Source organism: Chenopodium album, chromosome 19, assembly GCF_948465745.1.
Source record: "Chenopodium album chromosome 19, dcCheAlbu1.1, whole genome shotgun sequence".
Taxonomy (NCBI): Eukaryota; Viridiplantae; Streptophyta; class Magnoliopsida; order Caryophyllales; family Amaranthaceae; genus Chenopodium; species Chenopodium album.
In genome coordinates, this window is record NC_137852.1 from 7,811,482 (window position 1) to 7,827,952 (window position 16,471).

At 33.5% G+C, this 16,471-nt stretch overlaps 2 protein-coding genes and 1 non-coding gene across 3 annotated transcripts; 2 read left to right on the forward strand and 1 right to left on the reverse strand.

Annotated features, from left to right (window-relative positions):
• The first annotated feature begins 686 nt into the window (after window positions 1-686).
• LOC145594916 (uncharacterized) lies at window positions 687-8,873 on the forward strand. Its single transcript, XM_081651267.1, has 10 exons — window positions 687-947; window positions 1,050-1,094; window positions 1,204-1,260; window positions 3,214-3,283; window positions 5,328-5,369; window positions 5,509-5,582; window positions 6,796-6,866; window positions 7,019-7,104; window positions 7,234-7,340; window positions 8,505-8,873. The coding sequence occupies exons 1-10, from the start codon at window positions 798-800 to the stop codon at window positions 8,565-8,567; spliced, it is 765 nt and encodes a 254-aa protein (XP_081507393.1). The 5' UTR covers window positions 687-797; the 3' UTR covers window positions 8,568-8,873.
• Window positions 8,874-9,073: 200 nt separating this feature from the next.
• On the reverse strand, window positions 9,074-13,911 carry LOC145594579 (argininosuccinate synthase, chloroplastic-like). Its single transcript, XM_081650898.1, has 10 exons — window positions 13,750-13,911; window positions 12,863-12,921; window positions 12,492-12,573; window positions 12,136-12,265; window positions 11,430-11,478; window positions 10,963-11,145; window positions 10,721-10,795; window positions 10,441-10,626; window positions 9,902-9,990; window positions 9,074-9,812 (listed from the first exon to the last, which is right to left on the reverse strand). The coding sequence occupies exons 1-10, from the start codon at window positions 13,829-13,831 to the stop codon at window positions 9,260-9,262; spliced, it is 1,488 nt and encodes a 495-aa protein (XP_081507024.1). The 5' UTR covers window positions 13,832-13,911; the 3' UTR covers window positions 9,074-9,259.
• A 1,279-nt stretch (window positions 13,912-15,190) lies between these two features.
• On the forward strand, window positions 15,191-15,264 carry TRNAR-UCG (transfer RNA arginine (anticodon UCG)). The gene has a single exon. It is a non-coding gene; the product is annotated as a tRNA-Arg (tRNA).
• The last annotated feature ends 1,207 nt before the right edge of the window (window positions 15,265-16,471 follow it).

The following is a 16,471-nucleotide window of genomic DNA, read 5'->3' on the forward strand; positions in this document are numbered from 1 at the left end:
TTTGGAGGTCTTAAATTCCATTTTCATCGAGTGATGGTTATTGGAGGTGGGGAACCTCTCACCTTACCCCCCCCCCCCCACTTGCATACATTTCACAAATAAAAACAAATCTACATCTATACTTATATATTAAAAAGTGTTCCTATTCATGACAATGTTAATTAAAAATGCATATAAAGAGGTTTGAACTACTTATATCATAGAATGAACACCACATGCCTTACCATCTTAACTACCAATAATTTATATTCTATTCTTCCACATAAATGTATTTAAATGCGGAATACAAAATTGCATCCAAACTCAAAAACAAAGAGATACATATTGTTCTTTATATTCTCTTCAATATTCAACATTACATTCCAAATTAGTAATACTTCAAACACTTTATTAAAAAAATAAATAAATAAAATAAATAAATATAATCACTCAAAGTAACGTCCCGGGGCAGCGCCTGGGTGACACACTGGTTTTTTTTTTTTTTTTTTTTTTTAAAAAATCGTTAAAAATTAAAGTTTGATTAGGGTCATTAGAATTTTGCAAATCCCCAATATCAATCCATCAACCCAATGGGCTTGAAACAAATCAGTCCAATTTTCTCAAACTTTTGCTTTTCTTGGTTTCTCTTGAAAAAAGCCCAATTCTAAAGACTCAACACTTCTTCTTCTTTCTTCAACTTTACAGTTTTCCAGTGAAAACTAAGAACTCAAGGAAGAAATTTCAGAATCTGAAAACAAAAAATTGCAGATTTTGCAGAATAATTCGATTGATAGATCGATTGATATAAATAGGAAGCAATGATAAGAAACCCATTTCAATGGCTGAATACAGTAGTTACAGAACCACATTATTTCTTCCATTTTCTCGTTTTCTTCTCTTACCTTCCAATTCGTATTTCTGCTTCTTCCATTTTTCCTCATGATGTTTCTCTCCTTCTTCTTCGCCGGGTAATCAATCTTTTTCTCTCTCATTCTTTATTTAAATTTTATGTAATTGTTTGTTAATTTTGTTTGTTTTTTTTACTGATTTTTTGTTGAGTTTTTTTGCAGGAGATTCAAGCAATTCTCGCATTTACAATCTTTTCTGTTGTCAGGGTATTTCTTCTTAATTATTTTTATTTAATTTCAATTTTTTTAGCTGTGATATTGATTATAAAATGGGTGATTGATTTTGAATTTTGATCTTTTGTTGAAATTTACCCAGATGGTAAGGGAAGAAACATGGGAGGGAGTTATTGCTGATACATTGCTTTTTGGGAAGGTGATAACTTTGATTCAATTTTTGCTGAAATTCATTATTTTTACTATATGTTTTTATGTTGAATGTAGATAGTATGAGTATGATTTTAATGATGATGGAAGGAATTAGATTAACTTGAGTAATCAAGTAAAACCCTTAATAAATTAATTACTCGAAACCGTGTGTGCTTAGGGCCCCTATTGTCTCAGTGCACCTTGTGTGTAGGCTCTAATAGCCTTATCCTCTTAGTGTGCCTTGTGCTTATGTTCTTACACAAGGCAAATACCCATTTTGTTGTTCTATAGATGATTAGGGAACTATGGGAGATAGGCCAGGTAGCTGCAACTATTGTAATCGACTCTCTTGGATACCCATATTGCCATATTGGTCTTTGCAGAGAAGAGGCGATGTATTATAGAACCGCAGATGGTTTCATGTAGTTGTCCCTTGAGAAAAACCTGGTTAGTTTCTGCCCTTGTTTTCATGGCTCCTTGAAGGTACAATGGACGAAATTTTTGAACAGGGATTAGATGCTATAATGATCCATTTAATCACTTAACTACAGCAACAAAACATGTTTAGCAACCATCTTTTACTTCTTGCTTATGGTTATACTGTATATTGTAGTATCTGATCAATGTCAATATCTCATTAGGATTTTCACTAAGAAATATTATAAATTTATTTAAATGTGTGATGCAGAGTCCAAATAACTAACAAATTAAACCTTGTGAGGTTGGTAAACATTAGGGGTGTGTGACTGACTTGTCATAAACAACGGTCGCAACAATATCAAACCTTGTATGAAATTTCACTATATGCATGTAATGTACCTATGTTGCACAGACTAAGAAACAGTAAAGTTTGACGCAAATCAGGTAATTGGGGAAACACCTTGTTTTTTTTTTTTTTTTCCCTTACAGGTATGAGCCGTGGACATGTAGAATAAAGGGCAATGATTCTATAATTTTGTTTAGAAATCTGAAATTGTAACATCAACAAAAAGTGAAGAAAAAGAAGGCATTTAAGTTACTAGTAATTTGGTTTTTTAGAAGAGACTATTGAAGAAAAGGTCTTCTTATGCATTTAAAAATCAGGGGTAAATGCAGGTCATTCAGATAACAGGTTTCCTCTTGAATTTCCTTGAGTTTTGAGCTTCCAAGGTTTGGAAGGGGGAACTTTGGCCTTAATGGGAGATTTAGATGTATACAACCTTATACCTAAACGAAGTGAAGCGATAGAGAAAGACTTTTTAAGCAGACTAACCTTGACAAGTAGCATATATGTAGGTTATTTTATCCTCTGACAGGTGCTAATTAATAAGCTTTGGTTACTGATTATCACATAAGTGTTATTACAAAATGACCATGTTTATCAAAAAAAAAATTCTGTTTTGTACCACCTACTATTGTACTCATTTTAATAATCACGGAGTACTTTATTTTATTGACTCTCTAATTTCATGGATAACTTTATTTTAATAATCACTGGTGGTTAAGTTTTCAGAAAAATGTTAATTTTTAATTATGTTTTTTTTAACGCAAATATCAGCTTCTGTTATATTTGTAATGGATGATTGCTCAGCTTATTGTGGTAACACTTGAATTGAACCAATCAATGAACTTCTGTCATTATGTTCTTCAACATGAATATCACATTCTGTGTTTTATCTGCAATGGATGATTGTTCAGCTTATTGTGATAAAACTTGAATTAATCAAGGAGCTTCTATTGTTATTGCAATTCATATATTGTAATATGATGGACTTGAAATTGAGAGAAATCTTAGAAGCGTTACTGACAGGGATGCCTGTAACTTTTTTTTTTTTTCTTTTTAAAGCCTTTCGTCAATTTTATTGTAATAAAAGAAGAGTTTAAGTTTGTACTCCATAGTTGTTGTAGTGATGTTGGTTTATGCTGATTGATTTGTTTAAATCTTTGCTTGTTCTGATTCCAGTTTTTGTTCTGACTCTAGGCATTTCTTTTTCTGCTTGCTCTATATGTGGATTACCATTTGGCTTTATGGTACATGGTGGCATTTTTAGGTAGGTCTTGTAATCTTTGGCTTTTACTGGCATGCGGGATGATACATTGACGTAAAATAAAAAAATTTTAAAAAAAAAAAAAACGAGAGCATTTTTGGATGAAGACACACTTTATGAGGTCACAAACATATGAATAGTGTATGTGTGTGTGTTTTATTGGAACAATTCCTTTGCAAACCTATAGTCTTATACCCACAAGTACTCGTCAAGTTTTGAGCGCTTTCTCTAAATAATGCTACAAAGAGTTGCAATTCCAAGTTTACAACGACTTTTTTAAAAAATTCCCAATTTACCGTCCACGTTAGCAAGTAGAGAAAAAAACCGTTTTTATCGGTTTAGTGAGAAACCGCTACTTGAACTCTTGAAGTAGCGTTTTCGAAGCTATAAACTGTTTCTTCATGTAGCGGTTATTAAAAATGTAAACCGTGACTTGAGGGCTTGTTTGACATTGTTTTTTGTTTTTGTTTTCAGTTATTTTGAAAACAAAAAACCAAAATAGGAAACAAGACACAAGTTTTTCCACTTTGCTGTTGTCACTTTTGAAATTATCATGATTTTAATCAGTTTGTTAAATTATTGATTCATTATATGACCTTATCATATGAATTTGGAAAACAAAAAACTAAAAAACAAAAAACCACAATGACACCAAACTAACTCGTAGTAACAATTTCTGCTTCAATTTTTTTTTTTTTTTTTTTAAACAAATCTTAAGCTCGGATGTTCTTCGATTCATCTAGAATTTCACTTCCATCCCACCTCAAATATTTACCTAAACTCAAATAATCAAAACTAGAAATTAAGGCATTAAAAAAAAAAATCAACAAACAAATAATATTAAAAAAAATAAATCACATAACGTTGATGTTTCAAGATTGATAGTACTCAAAGAAAAAACAAAATCAAGTAAATTAAGAATGATAATACTCCAAAAAAAATCTAAATTTGGTTAGATCTAGATTACCATAGTTACAAAGATTTACATTTGAGCATATATTGCATCAACCTTGCAGCGACAATCTATGACAACAAAGGCGGTGGAGAAGGCGGCAAAGGTGGAGGTGAAATCAACCTTGAATAAAACATAAAGATTGAAAAAGTGATTTGCAAGATAAAACCATAAACCATCCAAAATCTGAATTAAAAAAAAAAAAAAAAAATCAAATTCTCAAACTTAATTTATATATGCTCAATATGAATCCACTCAAAACTTTGAAGATGAAGGGCAATGGAGAATGAAATTGGAAGAGAGAGTGAGAGAAGTCTATGTGAGATCTGAATATTGGATATATTGGATAAGTATGATGGCAATGGAGATTGGAGCTTCTTTGGTATGAACGAATACTGGTGGGACAATTAGAGGAAAAAATAAGGTTTTTTTTTTTTTTTGAATATATATATATATATATATATATATATATATATATATATATATATATATATATATATATGAAACCGCTACTTGAAGTAGTGGTTTTCTCACAAGAAGACTGCAACTTCAATTAGCGGTTTTTTATAAACCGTTATTTGAGTTAGCGATTTGGTAAATAAAAACCGGAAAAATAAATTACCCAATTAAACCACTGACGTGGACGGTAGATTGGGAATTTTTTAATATTTAGTTGTATACTTGGAATTGCAACTCTTCGTAGCATATTTAGGGAAAACGCTCTCAAGTATTGTTTTGTTTGTTAATTTAGTTATATGGCGGTTATCATACTTTTTTTGTATGTTTTCTGTAAAACCAAGTCTAATATCATTTGATTACCTTCTGTGTGGATTGAAAGCTGTTGCTATCACTTATCAGCTCTTATTCATTCATGTATTATGTAAAAATATACAAGTGTCTAGCCCCCAACTTCCCAAGTGACAAATGACTTTGAAGCTATTTTTGCACCAGTCAAGCTAACGAGTAGAGTGTTTTTTTTTTTTTTTTTTTTTTGGTGACTGGCTTTAGTTTTGGAATCACTATTTTATACAGTTTTTTGTGCTGAAGTTGGTTGTCACGTGTGATTGACACAATTTTGGTGTTGTCTTCTTGCAGTGCTATATATACTCTCTCAGCAACCTGCATTTCCAGAACTTGGTAAGCCCATAAATGTACCCATACATCTCTCTCCCCCATCCCCCCAGCTTATCTTTTTAAAATGAAGATTTCCATCAAAAGTTATTTCAAACTGTTGATACCTGAGCTCTGCCATTGATCTTTGCATGGTTTTCCATAGGCGTAGCAAAGACTATGACGCCATTGCAGTTGGAAAGTACATTGATTGAAGGGGTTTCGTCAAAATATTGGCTGGTGGGTGAGCTCTTCATTAGATCTTTTCATGTTTCACTTCTCATACTGAATTAGAAGGCTGTACTTTCCGTTTAATGATGGTATGATAGCATTTGTAAACTGCAACCTGTTATCTTTTATGAGGATTTGTGGATTGTTGCTGTAAGTGCAGTTTTTAGGAACAGGAAATATTTGACCATTTTGAGTCAGAATGAGATTCATTTGCTGGCTTACTAGGTCTGAAAACTATCAATATCCCACTAAGTTAAAGGATTAAGTCTATAATGGGGACGCCATGCAACATTATCTGAGGACGTTTCAAGATATGGGACTTTAGTCCCACATTGGTCATTTGGGGGGACTGATGTGGAGCTTAAATACGTCTATGGGCTCTACTCCCTTTTAGCTAGTTTTTGGGGATGGTTTCCTTGTATTAACATGAAATACCTTCAATCATCTTAATTACCATGGGATTCTAATCCAACCTTGTATTAGCTTGGCTATTTGAAGGACAACAACTATATGATCCCTTGGACTTGGTGCTTTGTATATGAACTCCAATCTGCTTCATCACATGTTTTATCAGGACCTGCATGTTTGACGCAGTCTTATAAGTATATACCAAATTTGTAGTAACATACAAAAATTCCTTTGTTTGGATTTTAGGTTGGTGCATTGGTAATCATTTGAGCCAATCATCATGCTATATAATTACTGAATTTCATGTCAATTTGGTAACTTTAAATTTCTGTATTCAATCATATTTGTACATGTTTAGTCTCATTTTTCTCATCTCTTTACGGCCTGTTTGGTAGGGGGTAAAAAAAAAAAAAAAAAAAAAAAGAGAAAAAAAAAAAAAACGGTAGTAGTTGTAAATTTGTATTTAATCTTGTAAGGGAATTTTCATGTCAAATTGTTAATGTTTGTCTAGATTTAACATCTCTTTTCTTTGTGAATTTTCAATACCACCTCTAAATTGATAATTGGATGATAATGGAAAATTGAAATAATCAAGAAAACATATGTTTGGAGATAGTGTTAAATTACCAAGGAATTATCAAGGGACTTTTACATATAAACTCATTACCATTTCTGTCATTCATTATCACCTATCAAACATGTTGTTGAGGCTTTTAGTGGTTGAGGACTCATTACTGTCACTCAAATCATTAGTTCTTTACGTCTTACCAAATGGCTTGTCAAGTTGATGACTCATTGAATTCTACTGTTTCAGGTTGAATTTCGTACTTTAAGTTCATCAACATGTGTACGGAACAGTCGGAATTTTCCTGAACTCTCCGTTACGTAAGTTTTGTTTTTGTAAAAGATAATATCTAAACTTGGTGCTAATCTTTCTGTCCTAGAGATGCCAGATTCTGATGAAATAATCTTATTTCTTATCTCTCTGTTCTACTGATTACTGACAATCATTCTGTAATTTTGAATATTCAATGCAGATATGTAAATGATAATTTGTCCTTTGGTATAGTTGATCTTGGGCTTTTCCCTAACGTCGCTGACAAATTTGGAATTTCCCTGAAAGGTACATTTTCGTCATGGATAGGATTATTTGCTGTCTTTTCTGTAGATTTTGTTGCTTATGGTTGATTGCAGTCAGTAATCGTGAATAACTGATACTAGTAATGCAATTTATTAAACCCTGTATCTATAGGAAACGTGGGACTTCCAGCATACATATTATTTGAGAATGCTACCGAGGTAACTCGCTACCCAAAAGTGGATTTCGATGCAAAAGTTTTTCATCCTTCTGTAACCAAGGTACACACACTGCATGCCTGATAACTGCATTTACTGCTTTAATTTAGTATGTTAATTGATGGTTGAAGACATGTTAATACTAATAATGAGAATGACCTGTTTTTCCTTGTCACATGCTAGTATTGATCCCCAAACTGTCCCCGTCTTCACTTCTCTGTACATGATTGAATGTATGATTTTGACATTTTTTTGTGTCTTCATATTCTGGCTTATTGGATCTGCTCTCTATATGCCTAGTTGATCTGGTACTTTGCCCGTGGATTATCATCGGTTCATCACCTCATTCAATATTATAGGATGACATATTAAGGGCTTATTTTGGCATATGTATGAGCTTTATCAAGTTTCAACTCTAAAGAAATGGTCTAAATATAATATCCCAAATCCCATATCCCCCTGTGTATCCGTTAATGTTATTTCAATTTGAAGGCAAGTACACCGTATCAACGAGTGATCTTTACTCTTCTAGTTTGGGTTGGTTTGCACAGACTTCTCTCTTCATAAGGGCATAAGGCATGCAGACAAAAGATAATGACTAGGCCGAGGAAATTTTCTAATGATCAACCTAGTGTATGGGATTCAATGTAATGCTATAGTCGAAATGACTGTTGGGGCATATTATGTAGAGGACCCGTCCCAATTCGCTCTTCCAATTAGGCTTCATCACGCATACTAAGAAAAGTAGTAGGAAGTGGTTGCATGTTAGATGTGACCAAAATTACTGAAAGTGGATGAAGCTTATGAATATAGTGAGTTAAGAAAAAAGGCTAGTGTGATGGAGAGAGGAAGGTAGCAAGCGAAAGTGGTTCCAAGATATTTGATTGGGATGGACCGAAATGGAAGTATACATTAAAACTGGGACATACATACCTTCCAGTACATGAATAAGATGCTTTGTTTATTCCACGATCAGATGAATAATATTCCAGTTTTTTGCCTGTGCCTAGAGGCAGTGGATATTCACTTATTCTGTTGTTAGGGGGCATGAAGATTTACTGGGTGCATTACCTTTGTTTCACTAGTAATTAATCTTTTGGTCTTGTTTCAATTTGATCTGAAGGTTACTCAGTCACTTTTACATTTGTTTGTCAATTAATTTTTGCAGGAATATTTGTCTGCATTTTGAGCTATTCATATTTGTTCGTCACTATTGAATTTTTGCAGGAATATTTATCTCGGCATTTCGAGCTTGATCGGCTTCTACTTGAATATGTACATAGCAAATAGGCATATATGGTCAAGACTCAAGAGTTGTATCTCCTCATGTTGTAATTTTTACAGTTCTCAAGCACACGAGATGTAATTGTAGCTTGCTTCATTTATATGATTCATTGCTGGAAGTTTTGTACCCAAAATTTTGTCTTTTGTTGCAATCATAAACGTATATATGTATAATATCCAAAGCTTTTGTAATTTTTTCTATGCCTGAATTATTATAATTAGCTAGGGTCGGAAATATGAGAACAATTATAGACCAATGTATGCTGTTTCATCCTCAGTAGATTGGATTTGCTCTGAGAACAACCGAACTCGTTAAAACAGAGCTCTTTGTTTGTGGAATCAAACATGAATGTTATGGTTAAGAATTTATTTGAGTTTAGCTTGTACCATGCAACCAGAATTACCAAAAACAGTGCTTACATTGGCTCGTGAAAGAAAAAACAGGTGCGAGATAGCCCTTGTTTGCCATGCTAACTCACCAAATCATACCAATAGTAATGATAATGAATTTTGGTTGTACTGTTTTGATAAAATAATGTTTATTAAAATTAACTACCTATCAATCCTGACTTGAAAATTTGAATAAAATGCTGTAAAACCAATTAGGTCATCATGATACAACTCTAACTCAACTTAGCTAAACTGACCAGAACAAAACAACATGCATCAGAAGTTACAGCACAAGTTTTTAAAATTTCTTACATTCCCTTTTCAAGCATGGCCCTCACTCTTATGGGTAAACCATAGAGTCTGATAAAACCACCAGCATCAGCCTGATCATAAATCTGCCCGTTCTCAAATGATGAGATATCTTCTCTGTACAAGCTATACGGACTTTTCCTACTGGTTACTGTGACAGACCCCTTGTACAGCTTGAGTGTTACTGAGCCAGTAGTTGTTCGTGTAATTTGCTCCATGAAAGCATCCATGGACTCACGAAGAGGGTCAAACCATCGACCTGCATAAACAAGCTCTGCATACTTAAGGGCAAGAGAGTCTTTTACTTGTATTGTTTCCCGATCAAGAGTCAAAGCCTCAAGTTCCCTAACAGCATTAAAAAGGATGGTTCCACCAGGAGTTTCATACACCCCACGACTCTTCATACCCACCAATCTGTTTTCAACCATGTCAATACGTCCAATTCCATGTCTTCCTCCAATCTCATTGAGCTCAGATAATAGGGTTGCTGGGGAGAGTTCCTTTCCATTAAGTGATACAGGGGAACCAGAGACAATGCCGATTTCAATGTATCTGCACATTCATTTAATAGCAATGAGAACAAAGTTATGAAGAAGGAATTCTTAATGACTAATCTAAAGATATATTAATGAAATGTGTACTCAGGTGTGTTCGGTGCATCTTCTGGATCAACGCTCATCATGTACATATCCTTCTTCGGCTCATTTGCTGGATCTTCCAGGATATCACCCTTCGACATCATAAGGAAAAGTCGGATCAACATCGGATTCAAATCTCCATCAACAGAAATAGCAATGCAATAGACAACCATCAAACAGATTTCTTCAGCATTGGATTCTCTATTTTCTATGGCATATTACTTGGAAGCACAATTGCATGCATGCAAGAAAACAGCTGAGCATTTGACAGCAAAGTATTTCATGAAAATATACAAGTATGACTGACTTACTACTTTGACCAAAATAATAAATGGCTGTATAATAAAATTGGAGTCAGCAATATGCTTCTCCACCAAGAATCTAGCATCAGATTCTGTAACTTACCTAAAACCTAATTCAAGCATCAACCCTCCCAGCAACATTTCCCAGCACAGCACACATCTAGGAGCTTTTAAAATTTTTCTTTTTCTTTGAGACATAGGAGCTTTATAAATTAAAAGGAAGAAATATGAGAATATTACCTCATGGCTAAGGTGCCACAAATTCCTGTCTCTGCTATAAATAGATTTTTTTGTTACAGGAACAGGTACGTTGTGTTTTTTAGCATATTCAATAGCATCTTCTCTTCCTGTGATGTCCCACTCCCTCCATGGTGCAACAACATTGAGAGCAGGATTAAGAGCGAAGAACGTAAGCTCAAAACGAACCTGTATATGAATAGAAATTATGGTTTTATCAGAGAGAGAGAATGAGAACACGGTTGTCACTATACACTGTATGGAGAGGGTAGATATAACATGCCTGATCATTTCCTTTTCCAGTGCACCCATGACAAACAGCATCAGCTCCAACTTCTTTAGCAATATCCACCATAGCCTACAGAATAAGCAGGAAGCGTATTGATTCTTTACTAATCTGTTGGATTCTTCACGTACATGATTGACAAACAGATGGCAGTATTGACTTTCTTTGGGTTTACCAAGAGTGAGTGAGTGTGTGTGTGTTGGGGGTGGGGGGTTAACCAGACTAGCTAATATGCACACCTTTGCTATGACAGGGCGTGCCATTGACGTTCCAAGCAAATACTTCCTCTCATAGACGGCACCCGCACGCAAGCAAGGATATATGTAGTCTTTGACAAACTCCTCTTTCAAATCCTTCACCACTAATTGACATGCACCACTCGCCTTAGCCTTCTGTTCCAAGCCATCTAATTCTTGCAGCCCCTGCAAAAAATTATTAATATATCATGTAAATGTACAATTTCGTTTATATCATTCGAGCACATTGTCATTTGTGAACACTTTAAAAGCTTTTTAATTAATTGCATCAAGTAAACTTGTTAAGTAAAAAGATTATAATGGCATTCAAACCAGAGAAGAAAATACCCATTTAAGCAAAAAGAAATATAAAATTAAAAGTAAAGGTTCATATAAGTAAAATTCAGGTGAAAAAGAGAAAGCCATAACCACATCAAAAAATAATAGGTAGTGTTAGTCAAAGATTGTACCTGGCCAACATCAGCAGTAAAACAAACGACTTCGCAGCCATAATTTTCCCTGGATCAGAGAGCAAGTATTCTCAGTATGCGCATAAACAGAGCAGCTATCGGTTGAGATAAAAGAACAGAGAGGATTATGTTTCTTGAGTATTAGCTGTAATCCCCTTAGCTCCCCAAATAAAATGGGACATGCCCGTAGGCTTCAATATATAATAAATCAGTTCATCTCTATAAACATAGTAATAAAAAATTGATTTGGTACTACACTATTTTCATTCTCAGAACCTTATGGTGAGATGGGTGCCATTTGAGCCAAAGGCCCAAAAAGTGCACAGATCTGCTGGCAATTTTGCCACTAGCCCTTCAAATTAAAGGAAAGGAAAGCATTGAAACCCATAATATACAAAAATGGAGGCATGAAGACAACTTAAGTATAAAATATCCATCAGATATGCTTAGGATAACTATACGGAATAATCACTCTTGGTTCATGTAGCCGACCCCACTTATGGGATTAAGGCTTTGATTGATTGATCGATTGATTGATATACTCAGGGTTTGGGTAAAGTTAAGCGATTTAGCCAACTAATAATCTGCAAGTGTAGATGGATCAGTTCGAAAGCAAAGTGTATATGGAATTTTTATTTACAGTGACCTCAATAGTGAAACTGAAAGCCTATGAAATACATCAATAGACAAAAGAGTTACAAAATACCTCAGCCAAGGAACAATAACTGATGTGTCCAAGCCTCCACTGTAAGCTAGAACAACTTTATTCAATTTGCCACGCAGACCTCTACCATTTGTTTCTAACTCTTTTTCACTTGATAAAATTGCTTTGATAGCTGCATCAGACAAATTAGGTCATGGGGATCACAAGGTAAAAGACTAAAATATATAGCATAGAATCAAATCTAAATAACACAAACCATTCAATAACAGACAGGTTCATAAACAAGCAACTTTTCTAGGTTGCTCAGGAGCAGGGTCACACAAGATACCAGTGCAATAATACCCATTCTTTGTAAGAAATACTTATATTATACAACATCTACATATTTAAATTCTCACCCTGTTTCTTCTGAACTTCACTTGTGCACCTGCTATTCTGAATTATTGCACTGCCACAGAACTTGCTCATATTTGCGCCAAACTGTAAAAAGATAACCAAATATATCATATTTGAGGTGTCGTCGCAAAGCAAGAACAGCAAAATGAAAGGAAAAGATGATGCAGAAACACTATGCTTTACTTAAGAACAATAACAACAAAGCCTTAGTTCCAAAATGATTTGGGGTCGGCTAACATGAATCATCATAGGGAATCATACGCTATAAAGAAAGGACATAACAAAAATACAAAATCATCCTTTAAAAGACTTTGAAAAAAGTTGAGTAAAGTGAGACTTGTTAAATATCAAGCAATACAGTCAATTCATGTACCTTGTTAAACATTGACAATCTTCTTGAGCAGCATAGTTTATCTTGAGCTTGGAAGAAACCTACACAACAGAGTATTGATCATAGCAAGTGACAATCAATAAGAAAATCTTTATAACTAATACAATTTGGCGCATATGTAGGGACAATGATGTAGATTTATAACCACCTCCACTAAAAGACTTTAACCAACTAAGGGTTCGTTTGGCATAGCTGTGGTTTTTAGTTTTTCGGTTTTTTGTTTTTTAAAAGTATATTATATATGTCACATAATGAGTCAAAAAAATATTTAGACTTATTAAAATCTGATAATTTTTAAAACTGACAATAGAAAAATGGAAACATCTTTTTCTTGTTTCTTGTTTTTTGTTTTTAGTTTTAAATAAAACAGGAAACTGAAAACCAAAAATAATGCCAAACAAGCCCTAATATAATTGGCATTCACACGAAATCTCCATATCTAAAACAATACATTTTGTGCAAGGTACATTTGACAAATGACCAATACAACATACATACTAGTATTTACATCAAAGAAAACAAAATCTCCTATCTTCCTCCTCCTCAGAATTAAGTAATACAAGCATAGCTAACATTTGCAAATATTGTATTTTACACAACAAACCCATTAAAGGCGACAATTTTTATGTAATTAAACGCAACCCCATTATCATTCCATCTTCAAATTTCAATAATTTCTACCCTCCAACTCCATTTCGATTTCTACGAATAATATTCATCAAATTACAAATGCCCATCATTTTAATTTACCAAAAAAATAAAAATAAAAAAACCCCATCATTTTAATTCACCAAAAAAAAATCCAATCATTTTAATTCACTAAAAAAAACCCAGAACAACTAAAGAATAAAGAAGATAGAAATGGGTACCAGAAGCTTTAGAAGCTTTGAAAATTGATTTAGAATGAGCAGGAGCAGCAGCAGTAGCAGAGAAGGCATGCAATTGAGCCATCGTTCTTATCAACTTGTTTCTCTCTTCCCAGAAAATAGTCGTCTGAATCCTAAACTTAGAGGGGTTTTTAGGGTTTAAGAGGAGTTCCAACTTCCAAATAAGGAGCTCAATAAGGTTTACGGGCAAAGCGGGTCAGGGTTTCGGGCTCAATGGGACCAAAGAAAATATTCTGCTTATCGATATTCCTTAAAGTATCATTTCATTTGTTTTTATTTAAGTTTTTAGAATCTTACTAAAAATTATCTTATAGGGTCTGTTTTCATATGTTAAAATACAGTTCAGTTCAATTCAGTTCAGTTTTTAATTTCATTCTCTTATAAAATATTCATTTCAGTTCAATTCAGCTGAGTTCAGTTAATGAGATTAGGCCCTAAGTACAGATGGTCTATTTGGTAATCCCTTAGCCCATATTGACCTGACAGTTTCTGACACGACTCGACAACACAATCGAATCTGGCACGACACGAATATGAAATTGCTGAGAGAAAACATAAAGTTGACACGACACAACACGAAACCAACCTGAACATGACCCATCTAGATAAAGTGGTTAAATTATGCAATTGCACTAAAATTCATTTTCATTACCACAACTTATTACCGGCTATCAAATGGGCTTTGAGTATTTATCTTTGATTTCTTCATCTAACTTTAGGTAGATTATTTAATGTACTAAAATTTCTAAAAACCCTTTATTTTGTCCCAAAAGCATTGCCTCACTACTTACAAGGAAAGTGTATTCACCAATTAGTGCTTGGCTTAATGACAAAGGATAAAGACTTACATACTTATATACGACGCGTTATGGATGTCAAAACTCCAAGTTTAAATCTCTTACTCACATTTGTAATTTATTATATTTGTAGCTCATTCCAAAATAAATAAATAAATAAAAAAAAAGTAAATAGGTATTTATTTCATTTATTAGTACTCGAAAGTCGAAACAATAGAATTACTTCTAACTTCTCTAATTAAAAATATTATCGGATTAGTTTAACAATATCAAGTCATATCGAGTCGGGTCAGTACAAGCCAATTAACAACACGGGTCAAATGTTCCAATTTTCTAGCTGGATGCGGGCCAAAGAAAGAAAAAAGGGTGATTTTATTGACTTTTTGAAATTGTCACAATTTAGTAATTTACCAACCACAATAGCACCACCGACGAAAGCACTGCTACGCCGTCACAAACATTATTCAACCATCCTTTTTTGTCGCCGATCAGAAACCAATCACCAGCATCATTTCTCTTTCCTACACTGCCTACTTTACAAATTTGATTTTGTGGATAAGTTGGCAACATTTTGTCCTAAAATATACGTGTATAGTATGTTAGATAAAGGAATATTCAACATAACCGACCGCATAGCGCAGTGGATTAGCGCGTCTGACTTCGGATCAGAAGGTCGTGGGTTCGACTCCCACTGTGGTCATTTTTTAACTTTTAAATATTTTTTTCCATTAAAATGCAAGATCATATTTAGAGTGTGTTCTATTTACCATATACTTCCTCCGTTTCTTTTTATTTGCTACACAGCCTTGTGGCACGTGTTTTGAGGTCGGGTTTATGTAATGTAAACGGATAAATTATTCATTATAATTTTTACAAATGATACTTAACCCTATTCTAATCTTCGTGTAAAAATTATATTGATAAAATCGCTCGTTTACCCTCACTAATCATCTCCTAAAACTGCGTGCCTAAAAGGTGTGTTGGAAGTAAAAGAAAACGGAGGAAGTATATTTATTTATGTTATTACATAGTATCTGAACTTATCTTTAGGGTGTGTTCAATTAACCTAATTTTTACTAGTTTTATTGGTCGAAATCGAAGTTGGATGGTTCCTTCCATAGACGTCATCGAACCAAATTAGCAATCCAGAAGATCTTGAAGCTCAAGACCTCGTATACTATAAACCTAAAGGAGATCAAAGATTCAAAATAGTTAATAGATGTTATAAAGTAGCGCCTAAAGTCAAATGATACAATTAAAAAAAAAAAAAAAGCGAAGAATATAAATGATAATCTATAAGTCTATAACTATACTTATATATTAAAAAGCGTTCTTAAAATTGCTTATGTGTCACGTCATTTCCCTCTCATAGCATTGTGCCACATCATCAGTTAGTGACATGTATTATTTATAATATTAGGTTAGAACGCGTGCGATGCACGGTTTATATAAAACTTATCTTTAATTTGTACGAAGTATATTTTAAAAATAAATCACTGTTGTACATGAATATAAATAAGAATTATGTACATTTTGTAATTTTAAAATTTTTTATTTTCATCAAAATTATGATATAGTGATCAACGTTGTCTTATTCAGAGTTCTGTGTAGGAGGTCATATATTAGTGTGCTATTTAAAACTGTTTAAATTTCCAACGATAAAGTAATAGGTTTTAGTTGTAATGTAGAAGCTTTAAATATTTAAATTTCAAAAATGTAAAATATGATAGCAAAAAAAAAAAAAAAAACTGACATCATCATTGCATTTAGGCGGGAAAATTTTTATTGACAGAGCGACACGTGTGCAATTCCTAAAATCGTTTATGTGGGTTTTGAACACTAGACCTTGAGGATACAAGATCTAACTCTTTACCATCTTAGCTAATAACAATTCATGTCATCTATTT

Excerpts from the sequence above, each read along its gene's own strand:
- LOC145594916 (XM_081651267.1), top strand. The coding sequence starts at position 798 with ATGATAAGAAACCCATTTCAATGGCTGAATACAGTAGTTACAGAACCA. Across the intron at positions 948-1,049 it reads CTCTCCTTCTTCTTCGCCGG|GAGATTCAAGCAATTCTCGC; the intron begins GTAATCAATCTT and ends GTTTTTTTGCAG. Across the intron at positions 1,095-1,203 it reads CAATCTTTTCTGTTGTCAGG|ATGGTAAGGGAAGAAACATG; the intron begins GTATTTCTTCTT and ends AAATTTACCCAG.
- LOC145594579 (XM_081650898.1), bottom strand. The coding sequence starts at position 13,831 with ATGGCTCAATTGCATGCCTTCTCTGCTACTGCTGCTGCTCCTGCTCAT. Across the intron at positions 11,479-12,135 it reads GTTATTGTTCCTTGGCTGAG|GGAAAATTATGGCTGCGAAG; the intron begins GTATTTTGTAAC and ends TCTCTGATCCAG. Across the intron at positions 11,146-11,429 it reads TTACTGCTGATGTTGGCCAG|GGGCTGCAAGAATTAGATGG; the intron begins GTACAATCTTTG and ends AATTTTTTGCAG.